Source organism: Rhipicephalus microplus, unplaced genomic scaffold (genome assembly GCF_043290135.1).
Source record: "Rhipicephalus microplus isolate Deutch F79 unplaced genomic scaffold, USDA_Rmic scaffold_13, whole genome shotgun sequence".
NCBI lineage: Eukaryota > Metazoa > Arthropoda > Arachnida > Ixodida > Ixodidae > Rhipicephalus > Rhipicephalus microplus.
The window spans coordinates 22,045,214-22,064,284 of record NW_027464586.1 but is presented as its reverse complement, the minus strand read 5'-3'; the positions used below and the strand labels follow the sequence as shown (position 1 = coordinate 22,064,284).

The 19,071-nt window shown below is 44.8% G+C and overlaps 2 protein-coding genes across 3 annotated transcripts in view; one reads left to right on the top strand and one right to left on the bottom strand.

The window, feature by feature from the left end:
* The window catches only part of LOC119162992 (carboxypeptidase M-like), a 1,476,599-nt gene that overhangs the window by 1,177,216 nt on the left and 280,312 nt on the right, over positions 1 to 19,071 (bottom strand). The gene's annotated exons all lie outside the window — the stretch shown is intronic.
* LOC142784032 (uncharacterized) lies at positions 7,117 to 9,684 on the top strand. 2 transcript variants are annotated; one of them, XM_075882654.1, is made up of 5 exons: positions 7,117 to 7,429; positions 7,519 to 7,634; positions 8,732 to 8,870; positions 9,029 to 9,239; positions 9,545 to 9,684. In XM_075882654.1, exons 2-4 carry the CDS (start codon positions 7,528 to 7,530, stop codon positions 9,209 to 9,211), a joined length of 429 nt encoding a protein of 142 aa, XP_075738769.1. In that variant the 5' UTR covers positions 7,117 to 7,429; positions 7,519 to 7,527; the 3' UTR covers positions 9,212 to 9,239; positions 9,545 to 9,684. The 2 variants fall into 2 exon arrangements, with proteins under 2 accessions (XP_075738769.1, XP_075738768.1); XM_075882653.1 differs by having other exon boundaries at positions 7,120 to 7,429; positions 8,732 to 8,918.

Genomic DNA, 19,071 nt, shown 5'->3' with positions numbered 1-19,071 from the left:
GCTCCTAGGTGGGAACCAGCCCGGTAACCTGCGGGAAGTGAATAAAGTTGTTCACTCACTCGCCTAGCACATATTCTCGTTTGTAATTAATAATGCTTTATTTGTGTCTGCATGCTCTATTGCATTTAATGGTGATGTCTTTGGTAGAGTTTTTTTTTTTCTTTCTTGACGACTTCATGCTTGTCCTCTAACTCGTTACTTCTGATTATAATTGTTAACTATTTCTGTTTTAGAGAGATCGCTATGTTTTCATGCACTTCTTTTTCCCCTCTTGTATAGCCCTTGGCTGACAGTATAGCCCTTGGCAACTATAGGGTGAAGCCCTTTACAGAACATTATCAACTGTTCGGCAGTTTCCTCCACCTCTCCGCATGCACTGCATACCGTGTCTACCCCTTCGTGTTCGGCCTGATATGTTTTGGTTCACAATACTCCTGTCATGGCCTTAAACAGTACAGAACTACCCCGAGTATTACCATAGAGCCTTTCCTTGGCAATTTCCTGCTTAAAAGCTCGATAGATCTCTAGTGCAGACTTCTTAATCATGCCGATTCTCCGCATGTTGGTCTCCATTTCCTTCACCTTCTTCTTAAACTATAGTTCTTTTTGGTTTGGCCCCCTGCTCTTTTCTATTATTTGTTCGCTTCTTTCATTTTGTATGTCGATACAAGTAGCTGAAAACCTTCCTAGCCCAACGCTTCTCCCCCAATTTTCTCAATCGCTTCTCAAATTTCATCTTGCTGCTAGCTTCCCTGCCCTCGAATGATGTCGATCCCATATCACCCTGTACTCCGTCAATTGTTTTTTTTTTTCCTGTGAGCTCCTGAAGCAAGCCTATCTATTCCTCGTCGCTTAATTTCTAATCTTGGTTGAACTTCTGATCTCGCGCACAAGACCGCACTGCCAAAAGTCAGACCAGGAACCATGACACCTTTCCCAATTCCTCCCACATCATGCTTATTGTAATTCCACAGTGCCCTATTTTTCATCGTCGCTGCATTCCTGTTTCCATTATTTGTTACGTATATTTCGTGTTTGTACTCGGTCCCTATGCTTATTTATACGTCCAGGTGTCTGTATTTATTCGTTATCCCTAGCCTGACCTCCTGTATCGTAAGCTCACTACCTTCATTATCATCAAATATCATGACTGCTGGTGTTTCCTTACTGAATCTGAAATATTACCTATCTCCCTCTTTACCGCAGATGTCCATCAATCTCTGCAAATCTTCCTTGTTGTTGGTCATAGAGGTACCTTCTATTTATTGGTAGCTGCGGTGGTTGTTGAATACTGACTTAAAACATCCGTGTCAAGAAGCTGCAAATTTTCTTCTGTAAATTATTACTTACAAGTATTACCTGTTAGCATATGCATGAACCTGAATAAGTGTTAGTACTTTCCCTAAGCTTGTTTGTCTCATAAGCATTATTTCTGAAAACTCGCCAGACATCTGCCATAAGCAGTTGGTAGTCTCGATATAAACAGCTTTCACAAAAGAGTTTATGATAAAAGAGGGCGCTATACAAGGTGAGCAAATGCACGGAAGAACTTTAAATCCTGTGGATGGCTTGCACGTGGCGCTATGAATGCACCTTCTGAATGTACTGGCTCTCCACGGTGATGGCTTTGATGACAAACGGGTTTCCGAGAACGTGCTTCCACGTGATAATTAAGAGGTAGGAAAACCTCTGTGCAAGAATAAAAAACGAACCTACAACTGATGTTTGGATAACATTAATGTGACATCAATGAATAACATTAATGTGACATCAATGAATAACATTAATGTGAGAATTGCAAGAAAAACGGCCGCGAGCGCTCATGAGCGTGGTATGTTGTCATCTCCTTACATGACACACATGTCTTGATTATCAAGTATGCATCAGTCAAATACTTTAGTCCTCCAGTCAAGTCACGTATTACCGAATTGACTGTATGTGAAGCTAGCCAAACCGCGGCGAGCGCAGTATGAGCGTAGGTAGTAGTCAAGTTTTACATGGCCCGCATATTGTGACCATCATGTTTGGATATGTCATTTACTTCCGTCGTCCATTCACGTAACGTAATACCAAATTTAGTATGTGTAAAGCTAGCGAAATGGCCGCGAGTGCTTCATGAGCGTACCCTGTCCTCTTCTTGCATGACACACGTCTTGAATATCATGTTTGCATCAGTCGTAATCATTTATGCACGTCAGGTAATACCCAACTTGCTACATGTGGAGCAAGCAATACGGCCGCAAGCACGCTATGAGCGTAGCATTTAGTCCTGTTTTACTTCACCCGCGTATTATGATTGTCATGTTTGGACGTGTCATTAACCTTCGTCGTCCATTCACACGACGTATTACTGAGTTCGCTATATGTGAAAGTAGTGAAATGACAGCGAGCGTGCTATGAGCTTAGCAAGTAGGCATGTTTCACATGACGGGCATATCATGATTACCGTTTTTGGCCTTGTCACTTACTTTGGCGTCCATTCATGTGGCGTAATACTAAATATGGTACATGTGAACCTAGCGAAACAGCCACCAGTGCTTTATGAGCATGCTATGACGATATCTTCTTATATAACACGCGTGTCTTTATTATCATGTTTGCATTACTCTTACACCTTAGTTATCCATTCACGCCATGTAATGCCAAATTTGCAGTGTGGCTAGCAATCATAATAGATAGCTATATTAGCCCGCAAAACGGCTGCGAGCGCACCATTAGCGTAGCTTGTAGTCATAATTTGCACAACCCCCATACCATGATCGTCATGCTTCCACGTGTCATTCACCTTCGTCGTCCATTCACGTCACGTAAAACCGAATTTCTTATATGTGAAGCTAGCAAAAAAGCCGCAAGCGCGCTATGAGCGTAGCATGTAAGCTTGTTTCACATGGCACGCATATCGTGATTGTCATGTTTGGCCATGTCATATACCATAGTGATTCATTCACGTGGCATAGTACCAAATATGGTATATGTTACCCTAGAGAAACAACCGCGTGCTATGTTGTTCTCTTCTTATATAACACACGTGCCCCGATTATCAATTTTGCATTACTCATAAACCTTATAGACCCATTCACGTCATGTTATACCAAATTTGCTACACGGGGAGCTATGGAAACGGTCGCGAGCGCGCAATGAGCGTAGCATATATACGTTTCACGTGACAGGCATATCTATTATCATGTTTAGGCATGTCATTCACCTTCGACATCCTCTCACGTCACGTAATACCAAATTTCGCATACGTGAAGCACGACAAACGGCCGTGAGCGCTTCATGAGCGTGGTATGTTGTAACCTTCTTACATCACACGCATCTCCTTGTTATCATGTTTGCATCAGTCAAATACTTCAGTCATCCATTCACGTCACGCAATACCAAATTTGCTACAAGTGGAGCTAGTGGAATGGCGATGAATGCGCTATGAGCGTAGCATGTACGCATGCTTTACATTACACGCATACCATGATTATCATGTTTGGACATGTCTTTTATCTTCGTCGTCCATTCACGTCACGTAATACTGAATTTCATATATGTGAAGCCAGCGAAACCAGTGCGAGCCCGCTATGAGCGTGGTATGTAGTCATCCTCTTACATGACACGCATGCCTTCATTATCATGTTTTCATTTGTAATTTAGCTTAGTCATCGATTGACGTCCCGTACTACAATATTTCCGATATGCGAAGCTATGGAAGCGGCCGCGAGCACTCTATGAGCGAAGCGTGTAGTCATGTTTTTAATGACCCGCATGTGGTGATTATCATGTTTGGGCGTTTCATTTACTTTTGTCGTCCATTCACGTCACGTATTACCAAATTTACTATATGTGAAGCGAGCGAAACGGCCTTTAGCGCGCTATCTGCGTAGAATGTAGTCATGTTTTACAGTACCTGATTATCATTAATATTGCTACGTAGCTATCACATGAAGGTTGAACCAATTTGTGGACAGAAGACGACGAAGAGGACTGGTTGCTCGCTCTCTGTGCTGCGCTCAGATTTTAACGGTGTAAATACACTGACAAATAGTCACGCCCTAGCAAAAATTCTGATAGAGGTCTGAATCAGTCTGATACAGTTTTCTATAAGTTGTACCAGTTTTGTACCAGACTGATACAAAGTCTTATCAGTTCTTATAGACATTCATATCAGTCTGATACATTTTCTTACCAGTGCTACCAGTCTCATATCAGACTGATACAAAGTCTTACCAGTTCTTATAGGCATTCATATCAGTCTGATACATTTTCTTACCAGTGCTACCAGTCTCATATCAGACTGATACACAGTCTTACCAGTGCTACCAGCTTTTGAATAAGTTTGATTGGTCATTTCTATGGCATATATTAGTCTTTAGGTTTTTAGTCTTTTGTTCATTTATCGGATCTTCAAGATGCATTACTGTCATTTTAACGGTACTTCTTTTTTTGAACACACTGCCCACATATATGTCATTGGTCATATCTGCATGTATATTAGTGTATCAGCGTTTTCTATTGAACACTTGACGACTATTGTGTGAAATATTATGATGACTCAAAGAGTACAACTGGCAGCTTTTGGATGCGTAGAATAAAATGTACAACGTTTCATGGTCGTGCATAAGTAACAAACTGAGCTTGAATGCTTTATTCTGTATACAAATGGGATTGCAAGTGCCAGATAGCAACACAGTTAATGCTGTCAATGATAGATGACGTCTGGAAATTTCAAGATACTAGTATCCAAAGGTTATCAGATGACAGTATAAACATAACTTGAAACAATACAAACAAAACTTTTCATCAAAGAGCAATATTAACATAATTTCTAAATTTTAATTTATAGGGCCAGTAAGCATTCCAAGAGAGATAACTTAATAATCAGTCCGCTACTGTGAAATGAGCTTGCTGATACAATAATTTTTCCAAATGGCGTGGATTCGAAAGCCTCAGGTGGTGCTGCAGTTTCTCCCTTTCACAACACAAGCCAACCCCAGCTGTCTCTCCCACATAGTGCTTTGCCTTTAATGACGAGCCACTACATTAGTGTAATAATCCATACTGGATGAGATAATTTAAACAATGAAATGCTTCTTTGAGTAATCATTAATTGACCTCATTATCAAAACTTAATGCCTCGCAAATCCACTGCCAGAAATATTTCAAAGCAAGTTGAGGGGTTTATTGCGCACTTCAACCGCTTTCTTTTTTTTTTCTCGTCGGTCCCAACAAGCTGCGCCGAAAACTACAGGGAGGAATGGCAGTAAAGAAGTGCGATATGTAAGGACACATCATGAGCTAGAGCCTGCTTGAAGAAACACAGTAGCTTTTTCGTGTTGCCATTCCCATGTGCGAGTGTGACAATGCAATGTTAGATTTTGGACAGCAGTGCCAGCATGTGGCAGCACACTGTGGCAAGAAGCACATTCAATTAAAACGCTGCTCTTGATTTATTTTGGCTATAGGCCAACAGCATGCTTTCAGTTGTTTTACACCACATACAGGCATCCGAAAATTCGAAGTGAGCACAGTCATCTATGTGAAAAAAGTCACTTGAAGCTGCAAGATTTGGCTGATATGTTGATAGCATATGTTATTCACAGGTGTGTCTTTTCAGAAAGCCCAAGCGGTGGCACAGACCTGTTATATTACTTGCCTGTAATCCTCACAGGATTGATAAATCAAAAACCATGTACTAATTAAGGCTAAAGCATTTGACTGTAAAACACACACACGCGCACACACACACACACACAAGAAACTATCTACCATGAGAAAAGTTCAGTTGTGAAGAGAACAACAATAGAAAGGATCGAGCCAACATTTAGTTGACCTACCTTGCTAAATTCATATTAGACTGGCTATATATGTCACAAGTTTTAAACAAGTTTGGTACATCAGCAACATAGCAAACACATCCAACTTTCATGTGCAAACACACTGGCCACATCCTTCAAGCACAACTTTTTTTCTCTGTTTCTGAGCAAATACCAATGTGAGATGGGTTCTTGAATAGTTTTGATGTAAGCCTCACACACATGAGCACACACACAGAGCCTGGCAGCTTATTGACATGCACCAGTGTAAAATACATGCCATTGTTGCATTTAAGAAGTGTCGCTCATGCCAACATTGTCGCGAGTCGCATCTGCAGTCCGGTCGGAATCGCTCAGCGAGTTTTCCTCAAAGCCGTAAGTGTCGTCTGGATCAGGATTTTCATTGCTGTCACCATGAGCATCACTCAGACTTCGCGTGTCGAACGCCGCTACTCCAGAACATCCATTACCAGCTAAAGACTGAGGAATGTTTTTGCTGAGTGTAGCTGGTTGGCCGACTGCGCCTCCACCGCTCCTTGTCCGAGGTACTACATATTGCGATCCAGGCTCCAAATAGCGTTTTTTTTTTCTTCTTTTTGATCAAGGCTGGGGTTGAGTTGAATTCATCTCTCGTCGAACTTGACACAAACTTCAAATAGCGCGCTTGATGGTGTCCACGCAAAGTGAGGCTGCGGGACTGATAATAAGTGGACGGGTAAAGATCGATTACATCAACCAAGGCTTCACATTGACAACCTGCTTGCCGTGCCTTGAATGTTAAGCACACGGCGCGGATTTCGCCGAAAACTATAACATGTATTGCAAGATCACGGCACGAGGTAGTGACTCTACAGAACCTCTCACGTGGTGAAGGTGTATTGTACTGTGGTCACCACGGAGGAAGGTGGTCGTCGCCATGGTGGTCGCTGACTGCCAATATGGCTAGATGATTGTAGCCACAATAATGTGATAGATAAATGGATAAATAGATTGATATGGCTGTACCCTTTAAATTGGGCGGCGGCTAACGCCACCTAGCCTAACCAATGCGAATATGGCGACACACCGCATGACCTCTGAAATTGCCATTGTACGCCGGTCATTGCGCGTTTGCAATCTCGGAGGCTATGCACAGCGTCACCATTTTACAGTAATTGCATTCATTGTTTATATATCATTTGCTGTGAGCTTTAAAAAAACTACCCTCTAAGGTTGTAAAAACATGAAGTAAATGTTTTTCAAATAAATACTTTTGTTTTCAAAAACTAAATTGCGTTGTGTTGAGGAAGAAGTCGTGGACTCGTGATTGCATAAACTACTTGGGAGATCCAGAAATAACACTGCCATCATCATCAATAGCAAGTTCGTGGCAGCCTTGGTGCGTGTGTAGTGCATGTGAACATTGTTGCGTCTCTTAATTGCTCAGTATCGTGCATGTACACTCGCGATTCTCCAAGATGTTTGGTTTTGCGATGATAATTAAAAAATAATAGTTCCGGTAAGTGCATGTAAGTACATCAATCCGAAGTATACAGACAATTTTGATCCTCACAAGTGGTACCGGGTGTTCTGGAAGGATAACACACACTGCGGCCACTATCAGGCTCAAGTGATTAAGCTTTACGGTAAGTCCGCGCCTCTTGTATTCCCAATACGAAAACAAAGAGGAAGAAGCAGTCGTTCTGAAGTTATTTACTGGTCTTTATTTTCTTAGGCACCGAGGATGATGCAAGGAATGCAACAGAAAAACGACCATTCATTCCGCAGACCCGATTGCGACTCCTCCGATAGCTGCAGCTCAAATAAAGTGGACAATGAGTCGTTTAAAAAGTAAGTTGCAATTGGTCACACTGCAGCTGATATGCTACTTGCAGCGTAATTGTTACCGACAGCCAAGTTTGGCTATCGTTGACGTTGCGGCTGATGTGCTACTGCGGCGCAATCACAATCGACAGCCAATTTTGCTCTGCACGTGGTGCCGTGTCACACCTGAAGCGGCAATGCTCTGATATACTCCCCGCCCCCTTAGCGAATATATCAGAGCATCGCTGCTCCACTACTGCGCGGGCGCCGGAGCGTCGTATTGAAGGTGTTAGTAAAGTTGCAGTAAGCTGAAGAGCTATTTTATTTTATTCTATCGTAGTATGAGCGCAGCTTAGTCACATTTTTTTGTACAATTGACTGGTTTAAAATCATTTTTGCTTGTGCGGATATACGCCCTGTTTGTGCTTGCGAACTAGCAGTGAAATTTGTGTGTTGGGTTGTCTGCAGTTGTAAGAAACACGACGTCAAGCTGCTATTAAGCAGAAGACAAAGCACGTCAGCAACCGTTTTAAGAAGCAGCAGGGAGGCCTGCTGTTTGCTAATGCTGAAAAAAAAATAACAGAGAAGGAGCTTCTGAAAGAAGTGAATATATATGCTCAGGGCTCAAAATACAAAAGCATTAGAAAGAATAAGCCTACTGGAAAATGCCCTTCGCAGCAAAAATTTCCAAACAGATTTATCATTTCTTCATAAGCTGTTGTAACGCACTGCTGCTAGGGTTGTATGCAGCAGCAAGTTGCCCTATTTTTATAGCGTGCAATTTTGCTGAAAAGCAGAATGCAATGTAAGCTCATGGGTGGCATGGATGCTTGCATGTTTTTTTAATCACTTGAAAATGTGCTTTTACAACTTTCACAGTGTGGTGGATATAAAAATAACACCACTTGGTAAAAATCTTTTGAACCCTTCACTACGGCATCCCCTATAATCACACCATGGTTTTGAGACGTGGCATGCAAGGTATCATTACACTTCAATTGCATATCTCAACTGCATGCTATGTTTATCATATATATTATTTGACCATGCACACCTAGGATGGTACTGTGACAATTAAGGGTGCAATATACTTTATTTCTGCACACTCTACTTTTTCATTGCAGCAAAGAACCTTGTCCTTTGCGGGTGTTGCAGCCACAAGCCTCAAAAACAGAAACGACTTGCACCTTTGCCACCACTATGTGCTGCCACGCTGGAACCACCACAGCGACCACGGACAGCCCTGAAGTAGCCCATTCAAGTGTGAGGGAGGCTGCACTGCTTATTAATTATGTGCCCACTGACAGAGAGGTATCATAAAACTCTAGTATGCTTTGTCTTGAAGATATGTTGCTTTGCTTCAATGAGAAAATGTGCATTGACAAACTAATGTGTGACATCATCTTTGACTTGTTTTATAGGTGCATCGGAGCAAAGGAATTGCCGTTCCCAAGAGCTTGTACAATACCCCCATGGGCTTGAAAAGGCAGACCCGTTTTGTTCGTGAGGCGGCCGTTATTATTTTTTATACAGCAGGCCAAGTCGGTAGAAGTGTTACTGGCGCAGCCTCCAATCGGTCTAAAGGGGAAGCGAAATCTCCCTAGGGGAAAGAAACATATGCTGTGTTTTCAGGTAGGTGAAATTTTGCAATCTGACCAAAATTCATAGAAGTTGGTGGCTCCATTTTTGCACGTAATCAGCCGAGATTTCACTGCCAACTTGTGTTATAATTACTTACTAAAGCTTCAAGAGTAGCTTTTGCCTACTGGAGCTGGATACTTTTATGCAAAAATCCACAAACTAATTTTAAATAATATTAGAGAGGCAGACTGGTAGAACTCCTACTTATTTCCTTGTCATATTGACTCCTCTATTTAGAGTGCACATAATTGTCGCTTAATAAGTGCCTGTAACTTGCTTTGTTTTTGATCATGCAGATTTCTTCAACCATTTTTTTGAAGCACACCATTCTGATTGGAGAGGTTGAGCAAATGAAGAAGCTCCTCAATAAAGCTTTGGCAAACAATACTAATGACTTAATGAAATCAAAAGATTAACCAAGGAATGGAACATCAAATAAAATATTTTCTTTGATTTCTGTGTTCATATTTATGTCCTGCTTGCTCTGATGTAGCGGTGCACCTGCCAGTTGGCTAAGCACCGATTCACTTGTGGGCCTATTAGAGTAGAATGCTACACTTATAGGCTGGCACACAAGTACTGGTACACTGATAGACTGATACACTGACAGACTGATACACTGGTAGACTGGTACACTGATAGACTGATACACTGATAGACTGATACACTCATAGACTGATACACCTATAGACTGATACAACTGTCAATAACCTGATAGCCTATCAGTTTTTCTATCAGAATTTTTGCTAGGGCGTCCCGTCTCATTTTACGTAACATATTTAAGGTGGACGTGCTGCTCGTTTCCTGTACCCATCACGAAGCTCCGCAACGGCCACATCATCACGAGTCCGTGTCACAAGTTCAAGGATCATCGTCTTCACCACCCGCCCCTTCTGTGACTCCTACCGACGTTGTCCTACCTCCTGCTTGTGATCCAGGCGTATTTTCCGGACAGGATGGCCTTGAGGTTGACAAGTGGCTAAACGTGTATGAACGGATCAGTGCCAGCTTTAGGTGAGTTCCGACACTCGTGCTTGCCAACGTGCTTTTTTACCTTGATGGCCCTCTGCGAATGTGTTGTGAGACGCACGAAGCCGACATTACCAGCTGGGACACTTTCAAGAAGAAGACTTGTGACTTTTTTGGGAACACCGCTGCACAACAGATAACTGCGCGAAATCAGTTGGCTACTTAGGCATAGACGCCTACCGAATCCTATGTCGCGTATATTCACGACGTCATTGCCGTTTGCCGCCAGGTTGATGAACACAGCTCGAGCTTGAGAAGGTAAAGAATGCGCTCAAAGGCATTGCCGATGATGCCTTCAACCTGCTTGTATACACTAACGTCACCATCCTCGATAAGTCAGTAAAGACTTCCGGCGGTTTGAACACGCCAAGAGCCACCGTATCACGCAGAGATTCACACGACTTCCCAACACGGCCGCAACTTCATCGTGTGAAGCTGCTCGCCAACCACCCACCTATGAACACGTCATCCGTATCGTTCATCGGGAGCTTGAAGCTGCCTGTCCAGCTCCCATTCAAAAGCCTGTTTTTACAACCCAAGCCACTGACCCATCACAGCCATCAGTAGCCTTAATTCAAGCTGTGGTAAGGCAGCAGTTTGCTAATCTTGGTCTCTTGTCAGCGTGTCCCGTGACTCACCCTGAAGTACGCCCATACCCCTCAGGTAACGCTCGTTGATCTCCTCCATCATTATCCCTCCCAAACCCTACGCAATGGCGAACCCTTGATCACCAGCCTAAATGCCTTTCCTGCCATCAAGCTGGACATATTTCTCGTTATTGCCGTCACCGCTGGTCCAACCCACCATGTCGGAGCTACCCTACTTATACGCGCCCTATCACTTCTGGACGTCCAGCCGCTACACCGTCCAACTTTCACTCGTCGCCTCCTCACGAGTCTCTTCCCACTGACGCCCCTTCTTCCGGTCGCCGCTACTCCTGCTCCCGTAGTCACTACGCCATCAATCCCGCTCTTCACCGCCTCGGTGCTTTTCCTCGCCGAGCTACTCTGGACAATCGCAGCAGGAAAACTAGATATTGCAGCTTATGGAGGTGAAGCTGCAACACCAACGACGCCCGAAAACCCTCTACTGACGCTGCCCACACACCACAGTCTCACTGAAGTAAAAGTCGACAATGTTCCTGTTACTGCCGTCGTTGACACAGGAGCCCACCTATCTAATATGAGCGCATATCTACGCCACTGTTTATAGAGGATCATGACTCCCTCTACGACTCAATGCCGTACGTGTTGCCAATGGAGACGCCGTAGAAGTCGTTGGAATGTGCACTGCTTGTTTCAACATTGCTGGTCGTCACGCCGTAGCCCTTTTTGCCGTTCTAAATCATTGCCCTCATGACCTCATACTAGGCCTTGATTTCTTGTCGGCACACTTGACTTTAATTTACTTTTCTTCTGGCACACTCAGCCTCGACCTTCTCCTGTTCTCTGATGCCTGTGAAAAGCCCGCCAGCCGATTGGGTCCAACCACTTTTGTTCGCTTGCCGCCTCGAGCTGTGACATACGTCTGTCTGTCATCGACCCCTCCAGTTCCTGACGAAGACTACATCGTTACACCGATAGCAGACGCGCGACTGACACACAGTGTTACAGTGCCACATACCATCGCCACCATAATGGACAACTGTGTGTTTCTTCCGCTCCTACATTTCGGCCTTATTCCCCAAGTGTTGCCCGACCACATGTCGCTTGCTCAACTCACTGCCATAAGAGATGATGACATAAACGTTGTCGCTGTAACTGTTCAGGACCAAGCTGAATTTTTACAGTTAACCGGTTGTGTCGAAGCTGTCTTTCAAAATGTGAATAAATCAGACCTTTCGCCTGATTAGGCCGACGCTCTCTGCCGCGTTTTGGCCTCCTACAGTGACACTTTCGATATCTGTGATCGTCCCTTGGGCCAGACTAATTTGTAAAGCACCTAATTTACACTGGTGACTCTGTGCCCATCCACCGTCGGCCTTCCCGCCTGTCCTTTAACAAGGTGCTTGATTGGGCTGGTTGGTGCTGCATGGTAGACGAAGAAATTGCTTAACAGCGCAAATGACAGGAGGGAATAGAAGAGACGAGAACAGCGCTCTGTTCTCGTTTTTTCTATCCCCTCCTGTCGTTTGCGCTGTTAAGCACTTTCCTCGTCATTCGCGTGTCCGCATCAGAACGAGCAGTCATTCAGAAGGAAGTGGACAACATGCCAGCAAAAGACATCATCGAACCATTGTCAAGCGCTAGGGCCTCCCCTATGGTCTTGGTAAAGAAGGAAGACGGCTCCTGGCATTTATGCATTGATTATCGGCGCCTCAAGAAAATAACCAAAAAAGACGTTCATCCTTTCCTACGTATTGACGACGACTGTCTTCATGGCGCCACTTCTTTTTTATCTCTCGGCCTCCAATCTGGCTACTGGAAAATCACTGCACACAAAATTAATCGTGAGAACACTGCATTCATTACCCCCGACGGCTTTTACCAATTTGAGGTCATGCCGTTTGGTCTCTGCAACGCCCCAGCAACCTTCGAGAGAATGGTGGACGCGCTGCTTGAAGGATTTAATTGGGCGACGTGCTTTTGTTACTTGGATGACGTGATAATCTTCTCACCCATATTCGCCACACACCTTGAAAACCTTTCGACGATGCTATAAACATTCCGACATGCCGGCCTCCAGCTGAATTCCTTGAAGTGCCGCTTCGGTCTTCATAAACTTACTGTGTTGAGCCACCTTGTTGACGCTTCCGGTGTACGACCAGACCTGGCAAAATTACGCGCAGTAAGGAACTTTCCTGTTCCGCTCTCTATCCACGATGTTCGCAGTTTTGTGGGCCTATGCTCTTACTTTCGCCGGTTCGTCAAAGACTTTGTGGCACTCGCACTCACAGACATTCTCAAATACGACGTCCCATTTTGTTGGGGTCCTCTTTAAGCTAATGCTTTCTCTCGACTAATCACCGCTCTAAGGGCACCACCGATGCTTGCACATTTAGATCCAGATGCTCCTACAAAAGTGAGCACAGACGCTAGCGGCCATGGCAACGGCGCAGTATTGGCCTTAACTCAGCGGGGCACTGATCGTGTAGTTGCATATGCAAGTCGTCTCCTTTCAACGTCTGAGCATAACTACTCTATAACAGAACGAGAATGTCTTGCCCTTGTCTGGCTGGTCTCAAAATTTCATCCTTACTGGTATGGCCGCCCATTCCATGTAGTCACAGATCATCACGCCCTCTGTTGGCTTTCTTCACTGAAGGACCCTTCTGGGCGACTTGGTCGGTGGGCGTTGCGTCTTCAGCAGTACTCCTACTCAGATGCCTACACGTCTGGATGCTTCCATCTGGACGCCGATTGCTTGTCCCGCTACCCTGTTGACCAACCAGAAGAATCAGTTGGCGAGCCTGGCCCCAGCGTCACATCCATGTCTAGGTTTTGTCAGATTGGTGACGAACAGCGTCGCGATTCTCCCTTGCAATCACTCCTTGGCTGTCTGGAATCTGAATCTAACGACGTGTCACTCCGCATGTTCGTCCTCCTAAATGGCATGGCACGCAGTACCGTCGTAGCGTCCAGCCAGATGGCCCGGTCTACTTCTAGTCGTGCCTAACCATCTCCGTTCAGCGGTCCTGCATGAGCTTCACGACGAACCAACTGCCGGCCACTTGGGCGTATTTCGCACGTACGACCGCGTCAGGCACCGCTTCTTTTGGCGTAGTCTCGTGCGGTCCGTTCGTCGTTACGTGGCTTCCTCGATAAATGATAAATGCCAACGTCGAAAACGACCTGCCGCACCCTCTGCTCGACTCCTTCACCTGATCTCCATCCCTACCGAACCTTTCTTTTGTGTTGGTGTAGACCTCATCGAACCGTTATGTGAATCAAACTCTGGGAACAAGTGGCTCACCGTTGCTATAGACCATGCGACCAGGTTTGCCATCACTAAAGCACTCCCCACCAGCACTGCTACTGACGTTGCCGACTTTTTGCTCCAGGGTGTAATTCTACACCATGGCGCCCCTCGACAATTGCTCACCGATTGCGGACGCGCATTTTTTTCACGGGTACTCGACGACCTTTTGCGCTCTCCCTCAACGCAACACAAACTGACCACTTCCTACCACCCTCAAACAAGAGGCCTTACCGAACACCTAAATCGCACCCTCACGGTCGTGCTCTCGGCGTATGTCTAATCTGACCACCATTAGTAGCGCTACCTCTAATGACGTTCGCCGATAATTCATCTCGTCATGATACTGCAGGTTATCCACCTTTTATAAGCTCTACGGCAGTAATCTCACCTTACCACTGGACACCCTACTACCGACTACTACAGCTCCGCCGACTGAATACGCACGCGATGCTATCGCTCGTGCCGACCACGCACGTCAAATCGCCTGCTCTAGGATGTTGGCTTCACAAGATACCTAGAAGGCTCTCTACGGCAGCAAGCATGTCGACGTTGACTTCTCACCTGGTTGTCTAGTTCTTCTCTAGTGCCATGTTCGTCGTGTTAGATTGTAGGAGAATTTGCTATATCAGTACAAGGGACCTTACCGTATCATACAACGGGTAACAGACGTTACCTATGAAGTCATTCCACTCTGCTGGACTAACCTGTCTGCAAACACCCCCAGTGACGTAATCCATGTCAGTAGGTTGAAACTATACCGCCATCCCACTGAAGAACACGTATAAAGTGCACCAAGCCTGTGCTTTACAACCGGGAGTAATGCTGCGTAGCTGTCGAATGAACCATACTGTGGACAAAATACTACAAAAAGGACTGGTTTGCTCGCTAATGTGCTGCGCTCCGATTTTAACAGAGTAAATACACTGACGAATAGAAACGCCCTGTCTCATTTTACGTAACAATATCATGTGTAATCGACGTTCGTCGTCCATTCACACGACGTATTACCGAGATTGGTATAAGTGAAACGGCTGGGAGCACGCTATTAGCGTAGCATGCAGGCATGTTTCACATGGCACCCATATCATGATTATCATGTTTGGACGTGTCAATTACTTTTGTCGTCCATTCACGCCACGCAATACCTAATTTTTTATATATGTGAAGCTGACGCAAGTGCCTCGGGCGCTTCACAAGCGAGGTACGTTACCTTCTTACATGACACGCATGTCTTGATTAACATGTTTGCATCACTCAAATACCTTAGTCATCCCTTCACGTCACACAATATTCAATTGATTATATGTGAAGCTAGCAAAAGGGCTACGTGCGCGCTATCAGCGTGGCTTGTAGTCATGTTTTACATCACACGCATATAATGATTATCATGTTTGGACGTGTCCCTTACTTTCGTCATCCAAACACGTCACGTAATACTGAATTTCGCATACAATAAGCAAGACAAACGGCCGCGAGCGCTTCATGAGCGTGGTATGTTGTTATCTTCTTACATCACATGCATCTCTTGATTATCATATTTGCATCAGTCAAATAATTTAGTCATCTATTGACGTCACGTAATACCAAATTTGCTATATATAGGTGTAGCTAGCGCAATGGCGATGAGTGCGCTATGAGCGTGGCATGTGTGCATGCTTTACATAACACGCATATCATGATTATCATGTTCGGACGTGTCATTTACCTTCGTCGCCCATGCACGCAATACCGAATTACTGTCACGTAATACCGAATTTTATATGTGAAGCTAGCGAAACGGTTGCGAGCCCGCTGTGAGCGTTCTATGTTGTCACCTTCTTACATGACACGCATGCCATGATTAACATGTTTCCATTAGTCATATGGTTGAGTCATCCGTTCACGTCACGTAATACCAAATTTGCTATACGTGCAGCTAGCGAAACAGCCGCGAGCGCTTCATGAGCGAGGTAAGATGTCATATCTTTACATGACATGCATGTCCTTTATTATTATGTTTCACACTTTTGTCATTCATTCACATGACGTATTACCGAGTTTCGTATATGTGAAACTTGCGAAATTGCCGCGAGCGCGCTATGAGCGTAGCATGTAGCCAGGTTTCACATGACACGCATATCATGGTTATGTCTGGGCGTGTCACTTACCTTCGTCGTCCATTCACGTCACGTAGTACCAAATTTGGTGTATGTGAACCTCGCGAAACGGCCGTGAGCGCTTCATGAGTGTGGTATGCTATCATCTCTTAACGTTAACATGCATGTCTTTACATCATGTTTGTACCAGTTTCACACCTTAGTCACCCATTCACCTCATGCAATGCCAAATATGCTATATGAGGATCAAGCTAAACGGCCATGAGCGCGCTATAAGCGTAGCTTGTAGTCACGACTTACATGACCCGCATATCATGATTGTTATGTTTGGGCCTGTTATATGCCTTAGTCATTCATTCACATCCCGTAACACTGAATTTGGTATATGTGAAGCTAGCGAGACAACCACAATTGCGCTACGAGCGTGGTATGTTGTCATCGTCTTACATGACACGCATGTCTCTATTATCATGTTTGCCTCAGCCATATACCTTCGTCTTCCATTCACGTCACGTAAAACCTTATTTGGTATATGTGAAGCTAGTGAAATGGGCGGCGAGCCCGCCAAGAAAGTAGCATGTTTCACATGATACGCATACCATGATTAATTTGTTTGGACGTTTGACTTAGCTTTGTCGTCCATTCACGTCACGTAATACCGAATTTGTTATATGTGAACCTAGCGAAACAGCCGCAAGCACTTCATGAGCGCGGTATGCTGTCATCTTCTTACATGACACACATGCCTTGATTATCATTTTTGGGTGACCTATATACCTCAATCATTCATTTACGTCACGTAATACCACATTTGCTATATGGGGAGCTAGGGAAACGGTGGCGAGCACGCTATGAGCGTAGCTTGTAGTCATGTTGTACATGACGCGCATATCACAATTACCATGCTTGGACGTGTCGTTTACCTTTGTCGTCAATTCACATAAAGTAATACAAATATATGTGCCGCTAACTAAACGGCGGCGAGCGCGCTATGAGCGCTATATGTTGTAATCCTATTACGTGACAAGCATGTTTTGATTAACATGCCTGCATCAGTTGCATACTAGTGATCCATTCACGTCACGTAACACCAAATTTGCTATATGTTGAGCTAGGGAAACAGCCATGAACGCGGTATGAGCGTACCTTTTAGTCATGTTGTACATGGCGCGCATGTCATAGGTATCATATTTGGACGTGTCATTTACCCTCGTCGACCGTTCGCGTCAAGTAATACCGAATTTGTATATGCTAAGCTAGCAAAACGGCCGCAAGTGCGCTATGAAAGTAGCATGTAGTCATGTTTACATGTCACGCATGTCTTGATGATCATGTTTGTACCAGTCGTATACTTTATTGATCCATTTACGTTAGGTATTACCGAATATGCTATTAGTCCAGTGTTATGACTGGCCTCACTATTGAAGTCTTTCAGTCTTTGCGAACAGGACGAAAGTATTTCGACACAGTCCAAGCAAGGATGTGCCATCAAGACGGGCGGATTGTTTTTTTTTTTTTTTCAGCAGAACATAAACAAGGGGTTCACGACCGGTTCGCGCAAAGAAAACGCATGAGCCAAAAAAGGCCATTGTAAGATCGACTCTATGCAAGGCTTTCGAGGCAAACAAGGTGGTAGCTGGGCCATTTTCGAGGTCACCGTGGTCTGTAGAGAGCGAAACCAGCGTGTTATTTGCAGTTTGGGCAGCAAGCTCGAACCCAAACCGGTTGTGGCTGCACCTTGCAAAGAGAAGCAAGATCCCTGAAATTCGCAGCTAAGCAGCACGTTCTAGCAAACAACGAGGGATGGAATGTGTGGTTGAAGGAAAAGAAAAAGGCACTACCTGCTGCAGCCCTTGCGGGAGCCCGCCTCAGCACCTCGGCGACGAGGAATAAGATGAGCACTCCTACTTCCCCCTTTCTCCATAGGATCGGCTGAATGGAGTGGCATCTTTTGGTGATAAGCTGGCGGGTCACTACATTGTCCTACCTGAGCGCAGTCAAGCAAGTTTGGCACGTGTACCGGGAGTCGATCTTTCGAACCTCACCAAACTGCGGGAAGAGTTCTTGGAAACAGAGGTCATCTAAGATCATCACACGTGCGCAAAATCCTGGTGATGTGTGCGAATCGTTAGTGCACTGCGTTTGCGACCATATTTGGCCATCGTGTAGACTGTTCCCTCTCCACGTACATTGTGTAGTGTCTTTTCCCGCCTTCGTGGGTGGAGCACCTAGACACCATCGAGCGCCGTATTGGCTGAAGCCGCGGACAATGCGGCCAGGATTGGCAACACGGCGCCATATAAGCAGAAGACTTTTCTATATCTTCAGTTCATCAGTTCTCTTGTACAGTTCAACTTCTTGAGTCTTACTTGATCACCTCCTTCCAAATTTTCAGTAACTACCCATGTAAATAAATTGTTCTTCTTAGGAGCACCTCATCTGATTTGTTGGATGGTGGGTCCTAGGACGAGGGCCCGCTACCAGAATGCGTCAACAAAAGTGGGGATGTGGGCCTGTTGGTGATGCATTTGAAAAAAATTTATGTAGCGCGAGGCGAGAAAACGGACACAGGAAAGAATAGACTGAGAGGACAGAGCGCCAATAGCAACATGTTTATTTTCGACCTCCAAGCCGCTTTTAAGCCATAATCGTCAGGCGAGCAAGCAGATAAGCACGTGTATACAGATAAATGCACGACAATGTCATCTACCTACAAGAAAAAACGTTAATAGGACAACAAAAACCTCAGAGATAAAATCACGTATCACTGCGTACGCAGG